Here is a 21710-nt window from a genome sequence, read left to right as displayed (position 1 = left end):
ACTTAGCCAGGCCGGACAGAGTGGTGGATCCACCAGCACCAGCCAAGTCTGTTAAAATGGGTGCTGGATAAGCTCAGTGAATTGGGAAGAGGGTGGCTTATCGCCGTCTCACGAAAATATGAGACGTGTGGCTGGAATGTTTTTCTCTGGTTTGTCTTGGGTGTTAACGTCGTACCGTATTTAATCATATCGTCATTAAAACAAGACGGTGTGAACTATCGCGTCACAATATGTGCCCTGCTTGGATTTACAGGGGGGCAACAATGCAGGACACACGGTGGTAGTGGACGGCAAGGAGTATGACTTCCACCTTCTCCCCAGTGGAATCATCAACTCCAAAAGCATCTCCCTCATCGGTAACGCCTTAAATATTCAGCTTTGTTGAGACAGCATGGTGGAGAATATTAGCGCAGTCACATGTTCCTCTTCCTCTGCTCTTGTAGGCAATGGAGTGGTCATACATCTACCTGGCCTGTTTGAAGAAGGCGATAAAAATGAAAAGAAAGGTATTTTAAGAGAAAAGAATGCTCTTTACACATAATGCACTAGTGTAAATTAGGTTTAGTGTGTACTCACATAGATGTCCTTTCTGTCCTTTGACCAGGTCTGAAAGGCTGGGAGAAGAGACTAATTGTCTCAGACAGAGCTCACCTTGGTATGTACATTGCTTCGAGTGGTTTACTTTATTCAAATGAGTACAGCCTGAATAAATCATCAATCGATCGATCCATGTTTAAGGGTGTGAGGCCTTGTTTGCTGTCTCTCCGCAGTGTTTGACTTCCACCAGGTAGTCGATGGTTTACAGGAGACTGAGAGGCAAGCACAAGAAGGAAAGAAGTAAGGATAGCGGCGGACAGACCTGCCAGCGTTTGACACTATAGTCGGTACAAATCTACTTTGATTCCATACGTTGTTTTACAATCCCTCCCTTTGGCTTGTGTTTCAGCATTGGAACAACCAAGAAAGGCATTGGACCCGCATACTCCAGCAAAGCAGCTCGCACCGGCCTACGCGTATGTGACCTCCTGGGTGACTTTAAGGACTTCTCTATGAGGTAGGGACCGTATTAATATGCCAAACGCCAAGACTGATGCCGCGACGAACGGTTGCGGCATCATTCGCGATTTCCTTTCCTTTCAGATTCAAGAACCTCGTCCGCCAGTATCAGTCTATGTACCCAGCCTTGACAGTTGACGTTGAGGACCAATTGAAAAAACTCAAGGTAAACTGATTATTACGAAAGTGATGAATCATGGTCATTCCCAACATCAACTAATCCCGTTTTTTGTTTTCCTTGGTTTTGTGCAGGAATACTCTGAGAGATTGCGGCCGATGGTGAGAGACGGAGTCTATTACATGTATGAAGCTCTTCATGGATCTCCAAAGAAAATTTTGGTGGAAGGGGCCAATGCAGCTCTCCTTGACATTGACTTTGGTATTTTGATTTACAATATTTGTATTTTATTTCTATTGTACATGTGTTTTTTTTTGTTGATCTCAGTGACATAACCCTATACATTTTTTCTCTAAAGGCACATACCCTTTTGTGACATCATCAAACTGCACTGTGGGCGGGGCGTGCACTGGTCTTGGCATCCCTCCGCTGAACATCGGCGATGTTTTTGGAGTATCAAAGGCCTACACTACCAGAGTGGGAATCGGAGCATTCCCCACAGAACAACTCAACGTAAGACCTCCATGTTACCGAAAGGAAATCTGTGCGATTACTGGCACGTTGTCACAGGCGCTTGGCTTTCTCGGCCTTCGTCTTTGTCTGAAGAAGAGAAAACGTGACATGTTATGTAACTCGCTGATATTAAGCTTGACATGTACAGTGTGAATGTGATCATGTGGCTGACACACGGGCAGCGGGGCTGGTGGAAGGGGGAGGAGGAGGGGATGGAGTTCTCTGCCTGAGTGCAGCTGTCAAATTTTTGTGAGACACGGGTTCAAACGCTCTTTACTTCTTATGCAGGTCATATGTTCACAGGGATAAATTTAGGGCCAGAGTCCGGGTTCAGGATATATTTACTGTGTGAGCTGGGTTATGTTACCTGTCACAGGAGCTGAAAATACATACTTTAAAAAAAAACCTAAACTTAATCCCCCCCCCCCAGCCCATGTTTTATTGTACTCAGCTGTGTTTGTAACAAGTGTAGTGATTGCACATTTTTTGGTTTCTGTAGAATTTATTCAATGCCCAACATCGTTTAAATTCATGAATGACAAAGTAACAAATAGGGCCGTTGTTCCCCATGTTTACCGTAGGCAGTAGGAGAGCTGCTGCAGACGAGGGGTCACGAGGTGGGTGTAACCACAGGAAGGAAGCGGCGTTGCGGCTGGTTGGATCTTGTCATTGTGAGATACGCTCATATGATTAATGGCTTCACCGGGTGAGTGGCTGGAACAGTCAAATCGTCGGGGGTTTCGTGTTCTGCACCGTCGTAAAAATCCCGTTATAATAATGATCGGCACACGTTAAACAGTTCTCCTATGACATGTCACCCGTCCAACAGCATTGCTTTGACAAAACTTGACATTCTGGATGTGGTGGATGAAATTAAAGTCGGAGTCGCCTACAAAGTCAATGGGAAAAGAATTCCCCATTTCCCAGGTAATTTAACAGAAGAAACTGTATGTAGAATGAATATCATAAACCCATCCTGCTTTCATTTAAAGATTGGTAATCATGTATTGCTTTCAATAACAGCCAACATGGACGTTTTGCACAAAGTGGAGGTTGAGTACGAGACCTTCCCCGGTTGGAAGACGGACACGTCTGCAGCCAGGAAGTGGAACGACCTCCCAGCCAAGGCACAAAACTACATCCACTTCATTGAGAACCACATTGGAGTTCCCAGTATGTTTGACACAAAATAACAAACTTACATATTTCAAGTCTTACTTTGCAGAACACACAAACAAATGGAAAATAGAGCAACTTCTCATGAAGGCCTCCAAATCAAAATACAGAAGGAATGCAGAAACTGCGTGATATCCTTTAGGTGGCACTGTTACACTTATCAAAAAGAGCAATATGGTTTGTTATGACTTCTACAGTTTGGTCAACTTTTCTAATCTTTCTCTCTGTTTCTTTGTCTCTTTTAGTCAAGTGGGTTGGTGTTGGAAAGTCCAGGGAGTGCATGATCCAGATGTTCTAAAGGGAAACCTTTGACAGGAGCACAGAGGATGTGGCATCTTTGCATCATCTAAACAGATTTTCTCCTCATTGGTTAATAAACAATACATGTTACCTTTGAGCAGTGTCGTCTATGTTTGTTGATGCAATAGCCCAGGAAAACCATGCACAGCTGGGACAGTGTCGATCATTACTTTAAGACAATTAATCAAGAGAGAGAAATATCAACCATTTATCAATATGATGAAAAGAGTAGCACGCATTCTTTCAGACTTTGAATTACTTTCTGTCCTCCGTTGTAATCATGCTGTGCCCATTTACTCCACCGATCTCCAGCTTTTCATTTCTGGAATTGAAAAGATAAATTACAAAATTCGTGGCCGCCCATGAAGGCAGCACCGTGTGGGTAAAGTTTAATAGACGACCAAACATCACGTGACAGAATAATCGTTATCGGATTGGCTCGTGGCTTTCATGTGGCCATAAAGGAGGCGTGTGATTGGTTCGTTGCCGTCTCCGTTGCAGTTTTCCCGCAACAAACTAGTGTAGAAGTCACTAGCAGCACGTCGGTAGTTATTTGCAGAGAAAATGCCGAAACGAGCGTGTCCTTTTCCGGAAACCTTCTCCTCTCAATACAAAATACACGTCGGACAACAGGAGCTGAGTAATTATGGCGTGTTTGGGAACAAATACAGGCAAGAAATATACGGTAAGTGGGTGTTAGCTCGCGCTAGCTTCGTCGTTGCGCACATTGAGCTGGTTGTTTGCTTCGCAGGATTCCCCTAACGTTATATACAACTATAAAACAGTCGCGTGGGCCACTTTTTGTGCATGTGTTCATGTTTCTGTAACGACTACGTGTCACGTGGTCGCATTAGTTGGGCCTGTTGACATTAAACGCATTACGGTGAGTAACGTTGTAGCGGCTGCCAAATAACAGTCATGGTTCGGTGGCCGCTACTTCCAGCTGGCCTCTGAACTACCACAATACGGTCCTACTGGCTTTAATGGGCCGTAAACATCAGCTTCTCGGGCGGTCACGTGTCATCTAACTAAAGAGTGGGTTCCTTGTTTCACAGCAAAGACGAAGAACTTGCTCTTCAGCGGTGCCAGGGCTGTGATGGGCACACTGTGGACCGGAGAGGAGCGGTCCATCGAACCCACGGAGACTGGTGCGTGCAGCCAGTCTCTGCTGAGAGGACAGACACTGATTGGACACGATGGGAGACTGACGAGAGCAAACGCTGTGCAAGGTGAGCCGAAAACGGACGAGCAGGTGACGGGATGGCTACACTCCAGGTGTATTTAGAGCGAAATGTGTTGTCGCAGCCAGCAATGACAACACTGAAAGATAAAATTACACATCTCTTCTGGTGTGTCAAATAACAGGATCTTATTATGTTTCTCAAACGCCATTGGCAATGCGTGTGTCAACAATCAGACAGTAGTCAGCCAACAATTCATCCATCTAGTTCAAGGATTTGTTCTTGTCATATTCAATACAGGATTGCATGAAATGTCGTTGTAGCTCCCTCCTCGTTATACACACAGAACATGTATAGGGTAGACGGAGTCTGGCCTGTTCCACGGTCTATAAAGGGGCAGATGATAGTCACTGACATAAAGCCTTCAATAGCACTAGCTTGGTCCTCCAAAGCACGCTGACGCAACCGATAATCGTGCAGCGTATGGGGTACCTGAAGCTCTCTCTGAACCTGCTCCTCCCTTAACAAGACCTCACAAAGTCCAAAACTGAGGGTGCGTTCAGCAGGCTTCAGTACAGTACAGGTTGTCTACTAACCACAATGGGAAAACATGGGATTGATCTTAATATGATACTGAATACTGATATTGGTGATCCCTTCCTGAAGCAATTTAAATTAATCTAACAGGGTACAAAAGCCACAGTTATTTAAGTGCAAGGCATTCAGAAAACGGCGTCAATAAAGAAAAAGCCTCCACGCCACAAAAGTTAAATGATGACGTTTCAATCCTACTTGGATCTTCTTCGGGCCAAAGTTCAGCTACTGTGAGGCTTCAGCTGCATGAATATGAATAATCAAGTGGGTATCTTACTGTATTTTTAGCACAAAGAAATCCAACTGTTACTACCCCTCCAGCACAGCTCGGCACAGAAACACAGTTTGGTGAAGCACAACGAGGGAATTTAATCCTAAAATAACTGTGAAGAAACAACCTTTTGATTTGGATGTGTTTGTGGCCAGTATGAACAGGAAAAAAGATTGCACCAAAACTGTATTATTCAAAGATGGGTTCACAGGCTATCGAATGCATGCTAAATGTGCTGTGGTCACGTTTTCTTATGGCTGAGTCAGTTCATGCTTTTCACCAGCAGATGTCAGGGTTGTGTCACAGATTTGGAGGCTCATTTTTGGTCACGTTTGTGTTTGTTGTGTGTCTAGGTTCACCAGTGGCTCTCACATGCTGCTGTGTGTGTCAGAAAAGCCAGGGCTCCAGGACGCCATGCTCCCAATGCGACCGCCTAGCCTGCCCCTCCTGCACCCGTCAGTGCTCCTGCTGCTCCAGCCTCTGCTGCTCCGTCTGCACCATCATAGAGTAAGTCCAAACCTAGGGGCATCTCTAGGAATCCAGAATCCAGCTGTAATCTTTTTTTCTTGTTGTCCCAGCTTCAAAGATCCTATAAAAACACAGACTGTTCACTCCGAGGTTAATTAGGTTTCACTTGGAAAATCAATTACTTTTGGCATTAAAGACGTGTTGATATGAGGCGTGGGGTGCAGCTGTTTCTCATCTGTACTGAAGGGTTGTGTGCATCAATGCCACTGGACCGAAAAAGTCCTGTAAATTTATTGTATTTGACAAAATGAGTACTTGAATATCTCGGGCCATGACCCAACTCAACCCTGACCCTTGTTGGGTTCTAATCCGTTTTGGCCGGTAAGAGCAGAACTCTCTGAAAGGGGATTCTCTGGATGTTAAGACATCAAAAAGCAACAGAGGTCGGAAGGAAAACGGCTGCTCATTCATCTTTTTGAGTCTGAAGAAACAAACTACGCACTGTTACAGCCACCTTACAAGCCAACATGGTGAGTTTGCAGATTTTGATGCTTAAAATAAGTCAAAGAACTTTTGGTGGGGGCGCCTTGGTACAAGAGCTATTTTAGTAAAGCAGCGATCTGTTGAACATTTTATATATCAGTTTGTCAGAGCAGGATCCAACATCATTGCTTAAAATGTAGGCCCAAAGTTTTCCGTTGGTGCAAAAGAAATGGTCTGCCTTGCTTTGCATATCGTATTTTGCGGCTGTAGCTAAGGTGGTAGAGCAGGTCTGCCGTTACTCAGAGTTGGTGGTTCAACATCCGGGTCCTCCTTTTCCACCGTTAAAAAAAAGTCTGAACCTGGACCTCACAATGAGTGCGTAGAATGGTGAGACAAATGTACATTTTTTTTTTAATACAAAATATTAACCATTTTAATGTCGTGTTTTTTTTGTGTTCCACAGTTACAGCGGGCAATACGATGAAGTACTGTGCTGCAGTTGCTCGACGTAAAAAGAAGACCGACGGACGGATCAGGAGTTTATGCTTGAACATAATTGTTGCCTCTCATGATATTTCTAAGACTGCATTTTATACCTGTGATTTTATTTTTATGTAATCCAAATGTTTTCTTGTGTTTGTGTATATATATGTATTGCATTCCTAAATAAACTTTCATATACGGTTGAATGTTGTGATCCATTCAGTGCACCTTTTTTAAATACAGCCACAGTATGTATTTTGATTAATTAAAGGAGAGTAATAGTTAATAACAGGCTGTTGAATAATGCAGGAATCAAAATTGGATTGTCTGAACAGAAATCGGCCAATTAGCTAAAAGGTTAGCCAACTGTCTTCATGTGTTGTAGATGCATCAGCAGGTGGCAGCACACTTCAAGGACTCTGCTGTGGGGCGGGTTCCTTTTCAGACTGGGCCACGTTCAGCATCGTACTGGAACCCTGCCTCCTCGCCGGAGGAACTCGTTCGTCTCCGTATGTTAAAGAAGCACACTTTATAGATATAGTATAGAAGTTTTGTCTTTGCAATGGAAACATAATTCCAATCCAGCCTCTCTGGACTGACCTTGGAGATCGGCTATCAAATATATTTATTGAAACAAGACGACCCAGAGGTTGAACAGAACCAGGGCTTTGCTGCAGACCGTTCGGCTGCAATTACCCCTCCTGGACATGACCTTGCGGCGCAGTCGTCACTTTCTCTTGGCTGAGGCTCGTCACTGATGATGACTGGTTTCAGGGTCAGGCATTATCCACTGTGAGTAATTGTTCTTGGTGGCCGAAGTCCTGAACACTGCCTTTTTATAGAAGTCAATCACGTGAGATGGTGTTGGATATTGGCTTGGATCAGTGCACTTCCTGGAGCTCATTGCGAGTGTGCCTCTGAGCTGTTGAGTCACACATCCCGTGCTCAGCAGGCCAGTTGTGGTTCCGGTCTTTGGGGAGCTCTGCAGTTGGTGTTCGAGGGCACCGCTTGATTTCCGGCTGAATGAACAGACAGCTGCTGGCAGGCAAGGCGTCAAGTTGTCTGCACATTTCTTGATAAGGCTTTAAGGAACTCTGAGGTGGACATAAAAGACATTTATATATTATTTGTGTGCTTTTATTGAAGATACAACAATCCTTGACTCGTGAAAGTCAACCTGGATGTCCATAACTCTGAAGGGAGTGTTTTGAGCCAATTAATAGTAATTTTATGTGAAACCATCAAAACTGTCAATTGGCAAAATTAAGGGTTTAAGTAAAGTCAATTCTCAACATATTTGCAATTTCCTGCTTCTTAAATGTTAGAGTTTAACATTTTATTTAAAATCAAATCGACAAGTAAACCACAACTTTTCCAACAAAGTGTATAATATTTATTGTATGTTGAAATTACTAGTGACCGTTTGAAATATCTCTGAAGTAGTACAGCCTAATATGTTTTTTATTGAGGTAGAGCTAAGACGTGCACTTTTAAACTCACTGTAAATGTATTGTTTCGCCTAACAAACCCAGTACATGTTTGAACATTTTGTCCGTGGACACACCTATTGTCAGAGAAAAGAAAGTCGCCTCTTGTCTCTCCTCCAGCGTCCCCCCCCTGGTCCTTCTTGACCTGCAACATGAGTTTGTCTTAAACCAGCTGAGTTAGGAATAATGAGTCCGAGTGACCCAAAAGTATCCAAAGCCCGGTCTAAAAGTAACTTCATTACCCAGCTGTTCGAGCCGATTTCCTGCGATGCATCGTTGCATCAAACCTCCCTTTAGTAGGCTTAATAACCTAGAAGAAAGGAAGTGATGTAATGCATGACGGTGGAGGGGGGGGGGGGGGGGGGGGGGGTGTTGTCTCCAAAAGAACACAATCTCATGATTCATTCACTATTCCCTCAGCTGTTGCCTCAATACTAATAACATTGGTGATATACTGTAGGTCTCTACTGTGTTGTATCTCTCCCAAATCTGAAAAATGATGAGTAGAAAAGATATTACAGTGTTCACCTGAATATTACAGTGGTTTGGGCACGACTCGTCTGTCTGTCCAAAAATATTTATTATATTCATTTTGAACTTGTTGGAGAGAAGGATGCTGATGCGTGGTCCCCTTCTCCCCGCTGCTCTCTGTTAACTCCATAATGATGTGTTTATGTACCTTCAAGTGCAGCTGTCAAGGTTTTCAGCACATCCCCATCCGTGACATTCAAAGAAGAAGAAGAAGAAGAAGAAGAAGGAAAAAAAAAAAGGTCACAGTGTGCCCCCTTCCCTCCCTCCCTCCCTCCCTCCCTCCACGAATCCTCATCATCTCCTCCCTGGTGCATGTATGGACTGGGTGTCTGCAAGGAGAAGGGGGCCACATAATCACCCACGGCGCTCCAGACAGGACCAACTGCAGTCGGCCAGCGGGAGCACGTGGCTTTGTCTTTCACCCATTCTTGTGGGGGACCAGCTGTGGTCTGAGTGTGGCGAGCGTCAAGCCCAGTGATGCTGCTGCTATAAATATGCGTCAACGAGTGTGAGTAAGTGACAGCTGTACAGTGGACCAAGGACACACTGTCTTGGCACTGTCACACTCCAAAAAAGGCGAACCCAGTGTGAGGGCACTAGTTGATATGTATTTATGCACTTGTAGCAATCGATGTGTGGTGTATATAAACAGTTCAGGTTGTAGCTTCAGATGGCGGCTGAGAACATAAATGCTGCTTCAAATGTGGATGAAGCCTTAAAAGTTTGGCAATAATGGTCACTTATTACACCAGACTATTATATTATTAACTGGGAATTAAATTATTATTCTGAAAGTCAAAAGAATTGCTCCTCCAAAATTAAGTGGATGTTAACCATATGCATGTGTGTTCATACAGAGAGAGAAAAAGAAAACTACCCGTGTGTGTGTGTGTGTGTGTGTGTGTGTGTGTGCGTGTGCGTGTGCATTGTCTGTACACAAGCGCATGTGTGACTGTGTTTGTGTGCCCTTTTCAAGTGTGACCACCTGTCTTTTGTTAAGAAATAAATAAATAAAAACAGGCCACACCAGCTGTCCCTGGCAGTCCGTCCCTTCAGAGGTCAAGGGCTCCCACCGCTGGCCTTGGTGGTGGACACTTACAACTTTCCTCTCAACTTCTCTCAAGTACCTCTAAACACACACACACACACACACACACACACACACAAAACCTCTCGCAGCCAAATGAGCCCGGCTTTGAGCCTCTGAGAGAGGAATGCTTTATTACACCATGGAGTTACATTGCACATATCCCAGCTCGTCACCCTGCAGCTAAGCCCGATCACATGGCCCCTGCTTTCCATGTGAAGGTTTGGGTCCATAAGAAAAGCGCACACAACCGGGCAGCCTAAGCCCTCGATCCCGTTCGGCAGATGTGAGTCGGTGCCAGCGAGCTGCTGTGGATGTTTACAGTGCGAGGGGTGGCCGCGGCGTTGCAGTGGGCCCTTATTTACTGTGAGCTGGCTGTTCAGGGTGTTTATGAATGATCTTGGGAGGACATTGTTTTCTTTATGTCGGAGCTGCCTGGCTAGCGCCGCTGTGTCGTCTGTTTGTGCATAAAGTACGTGCTGGGGAGCTGGGCCAGACAATAGCCCGGCTGAGCGACTACCCACGCACACAATAGAGCGGTGGGATGAGGCCGCGTTTTGGGGCCGGCGGGTTTTCGGGGTCTGTGGGGGTGGAGGTAGGATGGATGGGGGGGGCAGGGGCAGTTGGATGCGGCCCTTGTCTCTATGGCGTTCCCAGAATGGGTGAGCGGGGATTGGGGGTGGGGGGGGTGGGAACCGCAGCACATCCCCATTGGGATCACGTAGCAGAGCAGCTGGATTTCTTTCATGGTGCAGCGGGGAAATAATTAAAAGTTCTCGCCATTGTATATGTCCAGTGAATTGGCATGAAGCGCTCAAGCTGACACATGTTTGTTTACTTACAAATAGATGTGTGTGTGTGTGTGTGTGTGTGTGTGTGTGTGTGTGTGTGTGTGTGTGTGTGTGTGTGTGTGTGTGTGTGTGTGTAGCAGATATAATCAAGTTTTAGTAATAATTACAGAACAAAGTCAGCTGGCTTTGTTACCCGCAGTTTATCTTTTTTGGAGAGTATTGGCAACAGGTCAGGGACAATGGGAGCCCATCTTGAAATTGCTCCGTCCTTGAGCGGAGTTTATGGTTTCACAGGGATCGGGCCTGTAAGACCAGCAGTATTATCACTTTCTGTTGTCTCTGTACACACTGCAGCGCTGCCCACACAATTGCTATCTGGCTGATTGTTGCTGCTGCTCTTCTACAAGGTTCTTTTGTTGTTAAGTGTGTCAGAGTTTACTTTACTTTACTTTACTTTGACTGCTGTTTTGTCTGACATCGATACGTGTGAAAAGCAGCGTGAGTGCACAGAAGTATAGCGAATGAATGAAATCCACACGATAGAGAGAAAGTTGTTCCATTTAATTCTATGCATAATCTTAAGAAAGACCTAAATCAAGATTGTCACATTTCCACAGCACACGCACACAAGCACACTCCAAAAGCGCAAACAAAGAAAATGCACAGACAGTTATAGATCAAAAGTAAATTGCCTCAATATCTAAGCAATGTCAATTCTGCATAAAGATTGTCCTCTAATCTCTACACCACTAACACTGAAGCAATTGATTACTATAAAATATACCTTTATTATTAAAAAATTATATTAAATTCTAAATGGCACTTCTACAAATTCTATTAAAAAGATTTCTCGTTCAACATTTAGAAGCTTTTTTTTTTTCTTTTTTTTTTAAACCAAATTAAAACTGAGACAGTCAAATGTTGCACAAGAAGCAAATGCAATAATAAATATTTTCTCATGATTATACACAATTTCACAGTTGTAACCTGCAGAGGACACAATTCCAGTATCAATAAAGTCGTTTTCTTTTTTCTTTTTTTTTTTTTAGACTTCAAGATCATACAGCATGAGTTAGGCAAACATAGCCCTCAATCAAGAGTAGCGCTGTTTCCATAGTAGTCAACAATCAAAATCTCAGTGTTTCACATTCAACAGTGACATTAACTAAAGGAACAGACTGTTAGCTCCCAGTAGCATTGGCAACTAAGAAAACCAAATCACAAAAAAAAAAAAAAAAAAAAAAATGCTTTTCTTCAGTTGAACACCTTGAAAACGGATATATTCACATGAACAGAAATGGTCAACGTAATCTCAAATGTAATCTCTCGCAAAGCAGCAAAAAAAGAAATGGACTTGAAACTTTTATTTTGTCTGATTTCTGACATGATGGAGAAAAAAACAAACAAAAAAAAAACAGGAACAACAGTTGTGAATCACTTCAGTGGGCTACTGTCGCTGTGACGTGACCTTTAAACCACAGTCGAGGGCAAATACGTACAGTGTAGAAAACGGGCTTCTCCAGATGCAACACCTGTTCGTGTGTCTACAAGGCACGTTTGGTGATCATTCTGGAGGTATAAATAAAGACTGCAAACAATAAAAAGAAGAAAAAAAATCGTCACATAAAGTTAGTTTTCTTTTCTTCTACCTCTGTACATATGTACATTAGAGAATCAAGCAATTTAATTTGCAACCACATAAGAAACGTACCTTAAAAACAAGTGAGAAAATCTACATTCCTGTGCGTTCTGATTGAAATGAACATTACTAACACTATGCAACAGCTACGCATCTGAAATTGTTCTTAAAGTGATTAAACTCTCAGGGCATGTGAACGGCAGGAAGGTTTGCGCAAGTTTACAGGGAGCCGTATCGCGTTTCTTGTAAAATTACACACAAGCCTCATTCATTCAAGCGGCCACATCGCTGACTTCAGGTCAGGGAGCGGGATGAACACAGACTGCGGTAATTCTGAGAGAAACGCTTTGACTCGTACTTCGACTTGAGCTCCTCCGTTGCAAAAAAAAAAAAAAAAAAAAAAAAATGCTGAGAAATCACGTGTGAATTCATTTCTGTGTCCTGAAAGAAGTCTTGGTGATTAAACATGAAGGGAAAAACAAAAACAGAAAGAGAAACACCTTCGGGTGCGCCAAACCTGAAATGGATACGCAACACCTACATTTCACCTGCATCGTCACAGTCACCAACTGCTTTTTTTTTTTTTTTCCTAGCTCTAGTACTTGGAAAAACAATACTGTGATAACTCTGATATTCTCTTGATGTATGTGCAATCAAATCACCGTGGTATCTCCTCCATGTCGAGGAACAATGAAGCATTTATCTACTGCATGTTGGGAAGGAAGGGGGTGGGGGGGGGGGGTGGGGGGGGGGCTGTTCTTGGATGCCTCCAAACAATACACCTGTTTACAGTGTCCTTGGTCTCCCTTTGCTAAATACATTTCTCACATTCCAGTGCCTCCATTCAAGACAGAAAAGTGCAAAGAGAGGCTTGCGCTGCCTTCTCTCCCCGCAGCTAGCAGAGACGTACACAATGAACCCTTGAGAACTACCTGGGATTTGGTGGTGTGGGAGGAAACAATGCCTGTATTGTCTCCTTTCTATAGGTAGCCACTAACCGATGCCCTATCGGCGGGGCTGCGCTCGCGAACAAGTGTTTCCTGCGGCAGAACGGCAGCCTGAGCCGCGTTAACCGTTTCTGATTTGTAGTGAGTCCAATCAAAAGTCTTGAATACGGAGAAGGAACCAAAGTCCCCGGGGAAGATGTGACACTTTAAGAGACTGCAGCCTTAATAAGACACCCGGCTCTCTCCGCCTTACATGTGTTGTAACAACAAAACAGTTTGATAAATAGAATATATATTTACATTAAATATACATATAGTAAGAAATAGCAGCCTAGACAATAGTGTTGAAACTATATGCATGCTAAAAAAAAACAAGTGCTTCTCTATGCTCCATGTGACAAACCTTGAACGCTCCGTAGAGATTTCTACACGGCATATTAAAATACAATTACAGTAACTCGATTTGCACAGAGAAAAAAATAAAATAAAATGAACAGACAGCCCCAACACCAGTTAATGAGTACCAAGATCGCTAGGCAAGACGCAACGTCTCTCAAGCTTATAGAAATAAAGTAGTACACCTACAGTAAACCCTGAACCAAGTCAAACTAATAAATATATTCGGATCAAGTCTTCTCAGGACAGATTAGACAAGTATTATGAACTTTTAGTGCTACACCCAGATAGCATCTATGTGAACGGGCAGACGAAATCCATTTCCTTCCAGGACATCAGTAGTAACATATACAAGTACAGTAAGAAGGTATGACGATGTGACGAGGTTAATTCAAAAAAAGGGAGGAAAAGTCAGTGGATTCAGCCGAATGGCAGGTGGAGCACAGCTTTGATGACCAACCAGGTACTGAACGATATCCACCTGTCTCTCTCTCTCTCTCTCTCTCTCTCTCCCTCCCTGCTGAGGGCGTGGCCTCAACACCATGCCAGTCAGTGTACCCTTCTTTTACGCCATACCAGGAAATAACAACGGAATTTACCGGCAACCATTTGCTTTCAACCCAAACGAGTAAAGAAACATTTAATTGACGAGACCTTGATGAACGTACTTTAATTGCATTCTTGTAAATTGTTCAATTAAGGACACTCGTGGATTCCAGAGTAGATCATTACCTTTGTTACCACCTGGTATGTGGAGTTTAATCCAGATTCTTTTAAAAAGGCCTGGAAACTCCCTCTTTTTTAAATTTTTAAATTTTTTTTTTTTTTACAAGAAGGCATAGTGATATCTCATTCTTGTTTAAGTAAGTACACTAGGTGAAGTGTTAAGAATTTCAGTAGGCACCAGTGTTACAGGCATTAGCTTTTAACTACTCTCCAGCCCTCCTATGATTATAGAACTTATTTTTAAGTAGCAAATTAGAGGGCCATTCCATCGATATGTGCTCACTCACATTAACAACTAAAGAGCTGGTAGCTCAACGCCAGGCAACAAAAAAAAAAAGAAATATGGTGATATGATGGTCTGCTTGCCTCTTGTTATAAACATAAATCTGAACCCAACTTCATTTCAACCAAACAAAAATTCTACTTCCATGAAAGAAAATAGTTATACTTCCAGTAGTCAAACTTCATTAGTTTTGCTGCCTTATGATAGTTTACTTGTTAAGGACTAGACAAATACCAAAAAATAAATAATAATAATAATAATAATAATAATAATAATAATGTAGGAGTTAAAAAAAATCATATATTGCTACTTAAGGACGGTTCTGATCTCCCATGTGCACAAATAAAAATCTCACTCACATCTTACGATTGTATTAACATGTGTTAGCATTAGCTATCACCCATTATGAACATGGGACGCTTTTTTTTCTTTCTTTTTTTCCTTTCAGCAAATAGACTCTTCAAATAAACTCAACAGATTGACAGAAACAAACAAGTGCATCATCTGATTTGTTCGCCTTCGTTGACACAGATCCAGCTTGGGTTTCACAGCACCCATGTTTATCCACCTTCACCTTTCTGCCTCTGACCGTCACACATGCCTGTGACACAGTCCAGCACAGAGAACAGCTCCAGTTTAAAAAAAAAAAAAAAAAAAAAAAAAAAAGGTAGCTACAACTTTGACTTGAGAAAATGCCACGTGGGGTAGAATCCAAAGAGATGCGTCTCCAACGAACTGCCCAACATGTGTGTACTAATGTGGAAAGTGTTCAGTAGTAGTATTCAGTGTATGAAAAAGACATTCGGTCTGATGTCCTGGCACTGGTGAGAGGCGTTTTATCCAATGGCGAGAGTCTTGACAAGGCCACAGTGAAACTTCCTGATGTGGCGGTAGAGGTCCCCGGACTGGGTGAAGCGCCGCTCGCACCACTTACAAGCGTGAGGCTTCTCGCGTGTGTGAACTACAGCGTGCCGACTCAAGTTATGGGAGTACTGGAAGCTCTTGCCACACTGGCCACAGGTGTATGGCTTCTCGCCAGAGTGCGTGCGCTCGTGGCGCTTAAGGGTGTACATGCAGGAGAAGGTCTTGTTGCACTGCATGCAGGTGGGGACCGAGCCGTCGGGGGACAACTTGGAGCGAGCGCCGTCCTTCTCGCGGAAGTGGGAGCTGAGGTGCAGTTGCAGCACATGGGGGCTGGGGAAGACTTTACTGCAGAGGGGGCACACGCACACCTGTTGCCCCGGGGGCAGGAGCACCCCGCTGGAGGTGGAGATGTCTGAGGAGGCCAAGTCGTCCTCCTCCTCCTCCTCGCTGTCCCCCAGCAGCCTACCCCTCCTCTCCTCCACCTCCCTGCCCGGGGCGCCCTCCCTCCCTCGGCAGGCCTCCCCCTCCTCGTCCATCAGGTCCTCCTCCTGGGAGAGCAGGGCGGCTGTGGAGCCGTTGTTGCCTGGGAAGAGGGCAGCGAACCCTGTCACCACTGAGCTCCTGGCACTATTCCCAAAGCGCTGGCTCTCAGGGCTCATCGGCTCACTGTCCTCCTGCTCTGACAGCAAGTCGTGTTCGTCTTTAACAAGTGGCTCAGTGCCCTGCTGCTGGCTGTCGAGGGCCAGCTGTCCCGAGACGTAGGAGGGGTGTAAGGGATCTCTGCTAGACAGAGGCTTGAAAGACAAATCCAGTGCACAGTCCATGTCATCCGAAGCCCGGGACCTCTGGGACAGCGATACGGTGGAACTACTGACATCAGCTTTTGTTTTTCCAGCTGTTTGGACGCAGGGCTCGGCCTCTGCTGACAAATAATTGACACCTACAAGGTCCGGGGACCTGCCAGAGTGACCGTTTGCCTTCTGCCTGCTCCGCGCAGACCTATCACAATCTGTGACAGCCAGCCTGACTTTGCTGTTGTCCATGTCAAACTCCTCCGGCGGGGGGGCCCTGTGAAGCCCCTGAGACTGTGTCTGGGGCTGTCGCCGGATGAGCTGCTTACTGTGCAGCTTGCCTTCAGAGGAATTTTCCCTGTCCAGACAGCTGAGCCCCAGACCCTCGCTCATCTTTTCATCCAGAGACGAGAGTTCCTTATCTTTCAGCTTTCCTTTACACACTTTCACTATATCATACATGTGGAGGTAACTGGCTGCTGCCAGGACATCCTCCACCGGGAGAGAGCTGAATTCCAACTTCCCCTCATACATAAATTCAAGGAGCAGGCTGAAAGCCGGGGCTGTCACAATGTCACTGTTGAGATGCACAACGTCCCTTTTGTCCAGCTGGTCCCTGTAGAAGAGATGGAAGTACATGCTGCAGGAGGCCAGCACGGCTCTGTGCGCTTTGAATTTAGCCTCCCCGACAAGAACAGTGCAGTCACAGAGGAAACCTTGGTGACGCTGCTGACTCAGACACTGCAGCAACTGGCGGCTATGGTCTGGGAACTCCATTCTTCCTTCATAACCTGATGAAAAACAGGAAAAACAGGATAGTGGATAAACCAAATGAAGCCATTCAGAGGGCACCGCGGAGCTGCCGTCGCCTATCAGACATGACGTGGCCAAAAGCAGAGAAAGTGTGAGGAATAACTTCAGCCAAATTATTAAAAAAAAAAAAAAAAAAAAAAAAAAAGTATATGATCAAACATGCAAGACAATAAACCTGCACGTGTTTTAAAATACAAGTTCATAAAACGCATTTCATCAACTTTATTCGGAAAGATAGAAGTCCCCTAAACGATCTACATCAATAACTTTGTCCAAGTTGAGAGCAGAAATCCTGCATTCTCTCCAGTGGTGCAGGACACGCTACGCTGCGCTCACCCACCCATGTATCACGGAGCAAACGGATCCGCTCTCCAGATCAACCGAAAGGATTTTCGGTAGGTAGTAGTCAGATTACTTCTCGAGCTTCCTAAATTTGCGAGAGAGAGAGTAAAAAAAAAAAAAGTGGCGCACCGGCGCGTTTCCGATCGCACACTAAAACAGCGGCGTTTACAGAACGAGCGAGCGGCACCGCGGCAGTGCTAGCGACTCGTCCATCGGGGGGAAGGACGCTAACGTGAAAAAAAACAACACATAAGAGCAGTGCAGAGTGAGTAAACTGGTGCTCTGTTTGCTAATTACACTGCAAGCTGTGGAGTCAGCTGCTCTGACATCACCGCAATGGAAACGTTACCTCCAGCTGTGCTCCCCTTTTATGCCATATGTTAACTCTGGGCGACGCAGCCCAAACTACACACACAACTTGTACAAAATGAAGAAGAAAAAAGTGGATTAATAAGTGTCACAGGATTACATTTCTAACTTTTTTTTGTATTCATCGGGTAATTTATCACCAAAAGAAAAGAAAAAAAACTGCAGCCGACAAACCGCGGTGGATAATAATAAAAAAAACGCTTACGCACTCATCAGACACACGCGCACAACTGTGAAATATTTGTTTAAAAAGGGGTTAATCCAAAACAGAGAAAAAGGGGCAGATTGTACGAAAATAAAATAAAAACTCAAGTGAATTAGATGTTAAAGTTTGATGCTGCCGAGAAGAACGTGCAGCGAGGATCGGCTGTAATTCAGCGCGTTCGGTTACATTTGAATAACAGACAGAAAAGTGTAGAGGATACAGGAGAGCCAAGGGCGCAGTAAACTGAGCTCCATGTCCGTGTTGGGAAACGCATTGCTAGGAGCCTTTTAAACAGCAGAGGAACTCAACTGCGCTGAACGAAGCGGCGAGGGGACACTCTTTAACTTTGGCTTTCTCCGTTTCAAAAGCACATAAACGCCGTACTTACATTTATGTCCGCCCGGTTCGTCGTGTTCTTTCCTAGAAGCCCCGACGTCCTTTCATGATGTGCGGCCAGATGTTCGCTTCTCCTTGTCGTTTCTTGAGCTTCAGTCCGACCCTGGCAAGGCAGGCTGCACTCAGCGCTGCTGTGTGTCAAGCAGGTTGATAATGGCACAAGTCTCGCGATATCGCGCGGCCACAATAAGTTCTGTACTACTCCGTGAATTCACACAGCGGCAGCAAGTAGCAGAGTACACTGGGAACATCAATTGGCTTGTCTTATTTAAACACCTGTCCCATGAACGGGACTTTCAGTGTGAAAAGTCCTGTTCACGTATGGCAACGTGTATATCTATATCTTTATCTATATCTATATGTATGGATACTATATATCTAGATTGATGTATAGATATATTTATATATCTATATATATGAATCCAGAATGTACATTTGCAAGCTGGAAATGTTGCCTGTGGTTTTATGCCTGCTGTGGATGAAAGAAGCTGGTATCTGTGAAAGTGAACTGATACAGAGAATTATGAATCATGCTTTGTTAATTTGGAGGGTCAGTGGACTATTGGGAACTTTCTTAGAGCCGTTCTCTCTAATCCTGGGTTGTGGAATTCCCTGGCACCAACATCATCCAGCGCCTTTGTTTCCTGAGACCACACCGTGGTCCTGGCTGTGACTTATTTAGCCTTAATTGTCTGAAGACAGGTAGGATGCTGATTTATGTGGACCACGTTTGGGGGGGGGGGGACAAAAAAAAAAGTAACACATTTGTGTCGAGTATGTCAAAAAAACAACAACCACAGTCTCCGGAGTCTGTTCTTTAATTGTTAAAGCTAGAGATGGTGGCACAGCGGAGACACAGGGGCTCGAGGTTGCAGCTGCTCATCTCGTGCCCCCACCCCCCCCACCCTCCTGTCCCTCGCTGTGCTCCCCCAACTGCTTTGGTCACCTTTGCCCTGTGTTCCAGCTGCCGTGTGTTTTGAAAGAGCCATTTGCAGCTCCTCACAGCCTTCTGACACAGAGGGGAATGAGCAATGTGACGGGAGGCGGCAGCCACTGGTCGGAAGGGGCCACCAGCTAGATTCTTATCCACTTACCGCTTTATTCCATTTTTAGTTTGGCTGTTACTGTTACAGAGGGTGGGTATCTGCACTCTGGTCATGTCCAGATGATCATATATGAGACAGTGTCATGCTCTCTAAATAAAAAAAAGTCTCTTTATTTGGTCTAAACGCATGCATTTGCTGTTGCGCAACAAACAAAAAAATGATGAATAACTTCTTAGTTTTGACAAAACGGCGGTAAGATAAATGTTTATACTGACGCATCAGATGTGCGTGCCACATGAAAAACAATTTGCCATTCAGCACACACACACACACACACACACACACACACACACACACACACCATCCATGCAGGAGCAGCGATGTGGATAAGAATAGGAGCAGTGGCCCTGTGTTTCCCTGGCAAACGTAGGCACCCAGTAGAGGAGGGGTGTGTGTTCACAAGGCAAGACAAAGCAGTGGTTGTGCCTGGGGACCGCGGCCTCAGAGAGAGAGGCTCGGCACGGTGAAGGTTCTCACACACAGAAAAAGATAGAGACAGAGAGACAGAGAGGGAGAGAGAATGAGAGTGGGAGAGTGGGGGAGCAGGGAGAGAGAGAGAACACTTCCTGGAGGTTCATTCTTCCTCTCTGCAATCATCAATGGCATTCTCCCCCTGACCCACTCCTCTCTCAGACAAACAAAAGACCCCGCATTCCAGTGTAGCCTGACCGGCCAACCAGCCAGCCATCCAGCCACAGTTGAACCACATCCATTCCCCACTGGACCAAAGTCTCACCATAGGGGTGGGCTTGAGTTGTGCTTCAGATGTCTGTCTGAGGATGCTTCTATAATGCGTCCTCAAGCATTGAAAATCATCTTGAAACAGCTCAACATACAATTCACCCATTGTTATAATCCGCTATGTCATAATATCTACACCGTATGACTGCATTGTGTGTACTTTTTTTTTTTTTTTTTTTTTTTTTTTTTTTTTTTTTTTACAGCTGCACCATTCCAACAATTGGAAATCTTGATATGGTCAAAGGAGATTTTGTGAATTTGAACAATATTTGGCTGCAGATTATGAGTTTTTAATGACTGACAGACAGGCGATATTCTACAAGATATAGGTTGAATTATCACAACAGCTGTTATTCCAGTTGAATAAAATGAGTATCCCTTTATATTTGTCCTTGTGATTTGTCTATTGTGATCTGTTCTTGTATTTTACATGCTTTTACACACACACACACACACACACATATATGCAGTGCAGTAGGGCTACTGTTCTGCATTCACTGTTGCACACTGCATTTATGCCACAGATTTGAGCTGCTGGACCTAACAAAGTAACACTATACTTGCACATTTTAATTGATTTTTTAAATAATCTTATCTAAATTGAGGGTCTAAAGTTGCCACATGACTTCATTTGAGTTGACGTTCAGGTTTCCTGCAAGCAAGCCGGGAAACCCATCAAACGATGCAACAAATTCTCCGGCGCGTTCAGTCTTTGAATCTTTGAATCTTTGGCACCGTAGCCAACGCTGCATAACAGGTGGACAATACGTGGAGGCAAATAATGTGACAGTTGCAGCAACGTCGCGCTGCTGTTGCCGGGAGATGTCGTATTGGTCAGACCCCCCACCACTTCCTCCCCGTTATGGCCCTCCTGCCCTTCTGTGTCTAATTGTTGCTGCCGCATGTTATCTGCTCTCCTTCAACAGCCCATTAAGTTCTGTTCTGTTTGTTATACTCTCTGAACAGATACCGCAAGCTGACAAGAAAAGAGATCAGATGAGTCTCTAACAGGAAAGGCATTATTAACTCACTTTGACTCTTTGATCTGGCTACTTTTGCTTTGAACCTGCGAAACAACAGGGTAGGCATTCCCATCACCGGACCAGAGACAGCCGAGGAGGAGGAGGAGGAGGAGGAGGGGGAGGAGGAGGAGGGCACCGCTGAATAACAGCAGCAGAAAATATGGGATACCCTCACTCAGCTCCATTTGTATGACAGGAACAGCTTGGCAAGGCTGACACATGGTAGCAGTGAGGAACACATTACAGTGTCTATGACAAAGAAGGGAAATGACAACAGAGGAGGCTGAGGGCAGAGGCCAATACGTTTTTCATCACAGAGGGAACGTCGGCTGCTGTCCCTGCTATCCTGCTCTTGTGACGTTATTTATCAGTTAATTGCGCAACCTTTCAAAAGCACGGTCTTGCATTTTAATATCATACACATTTGTAGTTCACTGCACTTGCGCCAAAGCTGATAAAGAAGACTATGTTGTGCATACAGATACAAATGTGTCTTCATGAGAAATTAAACTGCAAAAATTGGTCAAATAT

At 44.6% G+C, this 21710-nt stretch overlaps 3 protein-coding genes across 4 annotated transcripts in view; 2 read left to right on the top strand and 1 right to left on the bottom strand.

The window, feature by feature from the left end:
- adss1 (adenylosuccinate synthase 1) overlaps window positions 1-3260 on the top strand; it is a 4198-nt gene extending 938 nt beyond the window's left edge. The window contains exons 2-13 of the mRNA XM_068721876.1: window positions 254-356; window positions 444-506; window positions 605-655; window positions 771-837; window positions 947-1054; window positions 1141-1222; window positions 1309-1435; window positions 1533-1687; window positions 2269-2393; window positions 2517-2614; window positions 2711-2860; window positions 3109-3260. Coding sequence (XP_068577977.1) covers window positions 254-356; window positions 444-506; window positions 605-655; window positions 771-837; window positions 947-1054; window positions 1141-1222; window positions 1309-1435; window positions 1533-1687; window positions 2269-2393; window positions 2517-2614; window positions 2711-2860; window positions 3109-3161 — 1182 coding nt within the window. The 3' untranslated portion in view covers window positions 3162-3260. The remainder of the gene's footprint in view (window positions 1-253; window positions 357-443; window positions 507-604; window positions 656-770; window positions 838-946; window positions 1055-1140; window positions 1223-1308; window positions 1436-1532; window positions 1688-2268; window positions 2394-2516; window positions 2615-2710; window positions 2861-3108) is intronic.
- Window positions 3261-3662: 402 nt separating this feature from the next.
- siva1 (SIVA1, apoptosis-inducing factor) lies at window positions 3663-6849 on the top strand. The gene is made up of 4 exons (XM_068721945.1): window positions 3663-3848; window positions 4219-4392; window positions 5563-5716; window positions 6624-6849. The coding sequence occupies exons 1-4, from the start codon at window positions 3728-3730 to the stop codon at window positions 6670-6672; spliced, it is 498 nt and encodes a 165-aa protein (XP_068578046.1). The 5' UTR covers window positions 3663-3727; the 3' UTR covers window positions 6673-6849.
- Window positions 6850-11079: 4230 nt separating this feature from the next.
- Window positions 11080-18442, bottom strand: zbtb42 (zinc finger and BTB domain containing 42). Of its 2 annotated transcripts, none has more exons than XM_068721792.1 (2): window positions 18303-18442; window positions 11080-16976 (listed from the first exon to the last, which is right to left on the bottom strand). In XM_068721792.1, exon 2 carries the CDS (start codon window positions 16960-16962, stop codon window positions 15367-15369), a length of 1596 nt encoding a protein of 531 aa, XP_068577893.1. In that variant the 5' UTR covers window positions 16963-16976; window positions 18303-18442; the 3' UTR covers window positions 11080-15366. The 2 variants fall into 2 exon arrangements, with proteins under 2 accessions (XP_068577893.1, XP_068577892.1); XM_068721791.1 differs by lacking the exon at window positions 18303-18442 and adding an exon at window positions 17339-17471.
- Window positions 18443-21710: the final 3268 nt, after the last annotated feature.

Source organism: Cebidichthys violaceus, unplaced genomic scaffold (genome assembly GCF_023349555.1).
Source record: "Cebidichthys violaceus isolate CVI_PGR_0920_01 unplaced genomic scaffold, fCebVio1.0.p SCAF_28, whole genome shotgun sequence".
Lineage (NCBI taxonomy): Eukaryota > Metazoa > Chordata > Actinopteri > Perciformes > Stichaeidae > Cebidichthys > Cebidichthys violaceus.
The sequence above is the reverse complement of the archived record's forward strand: the minus strand, read 5'-3'. Positions and strand labels throughout refer to the sequence as shown.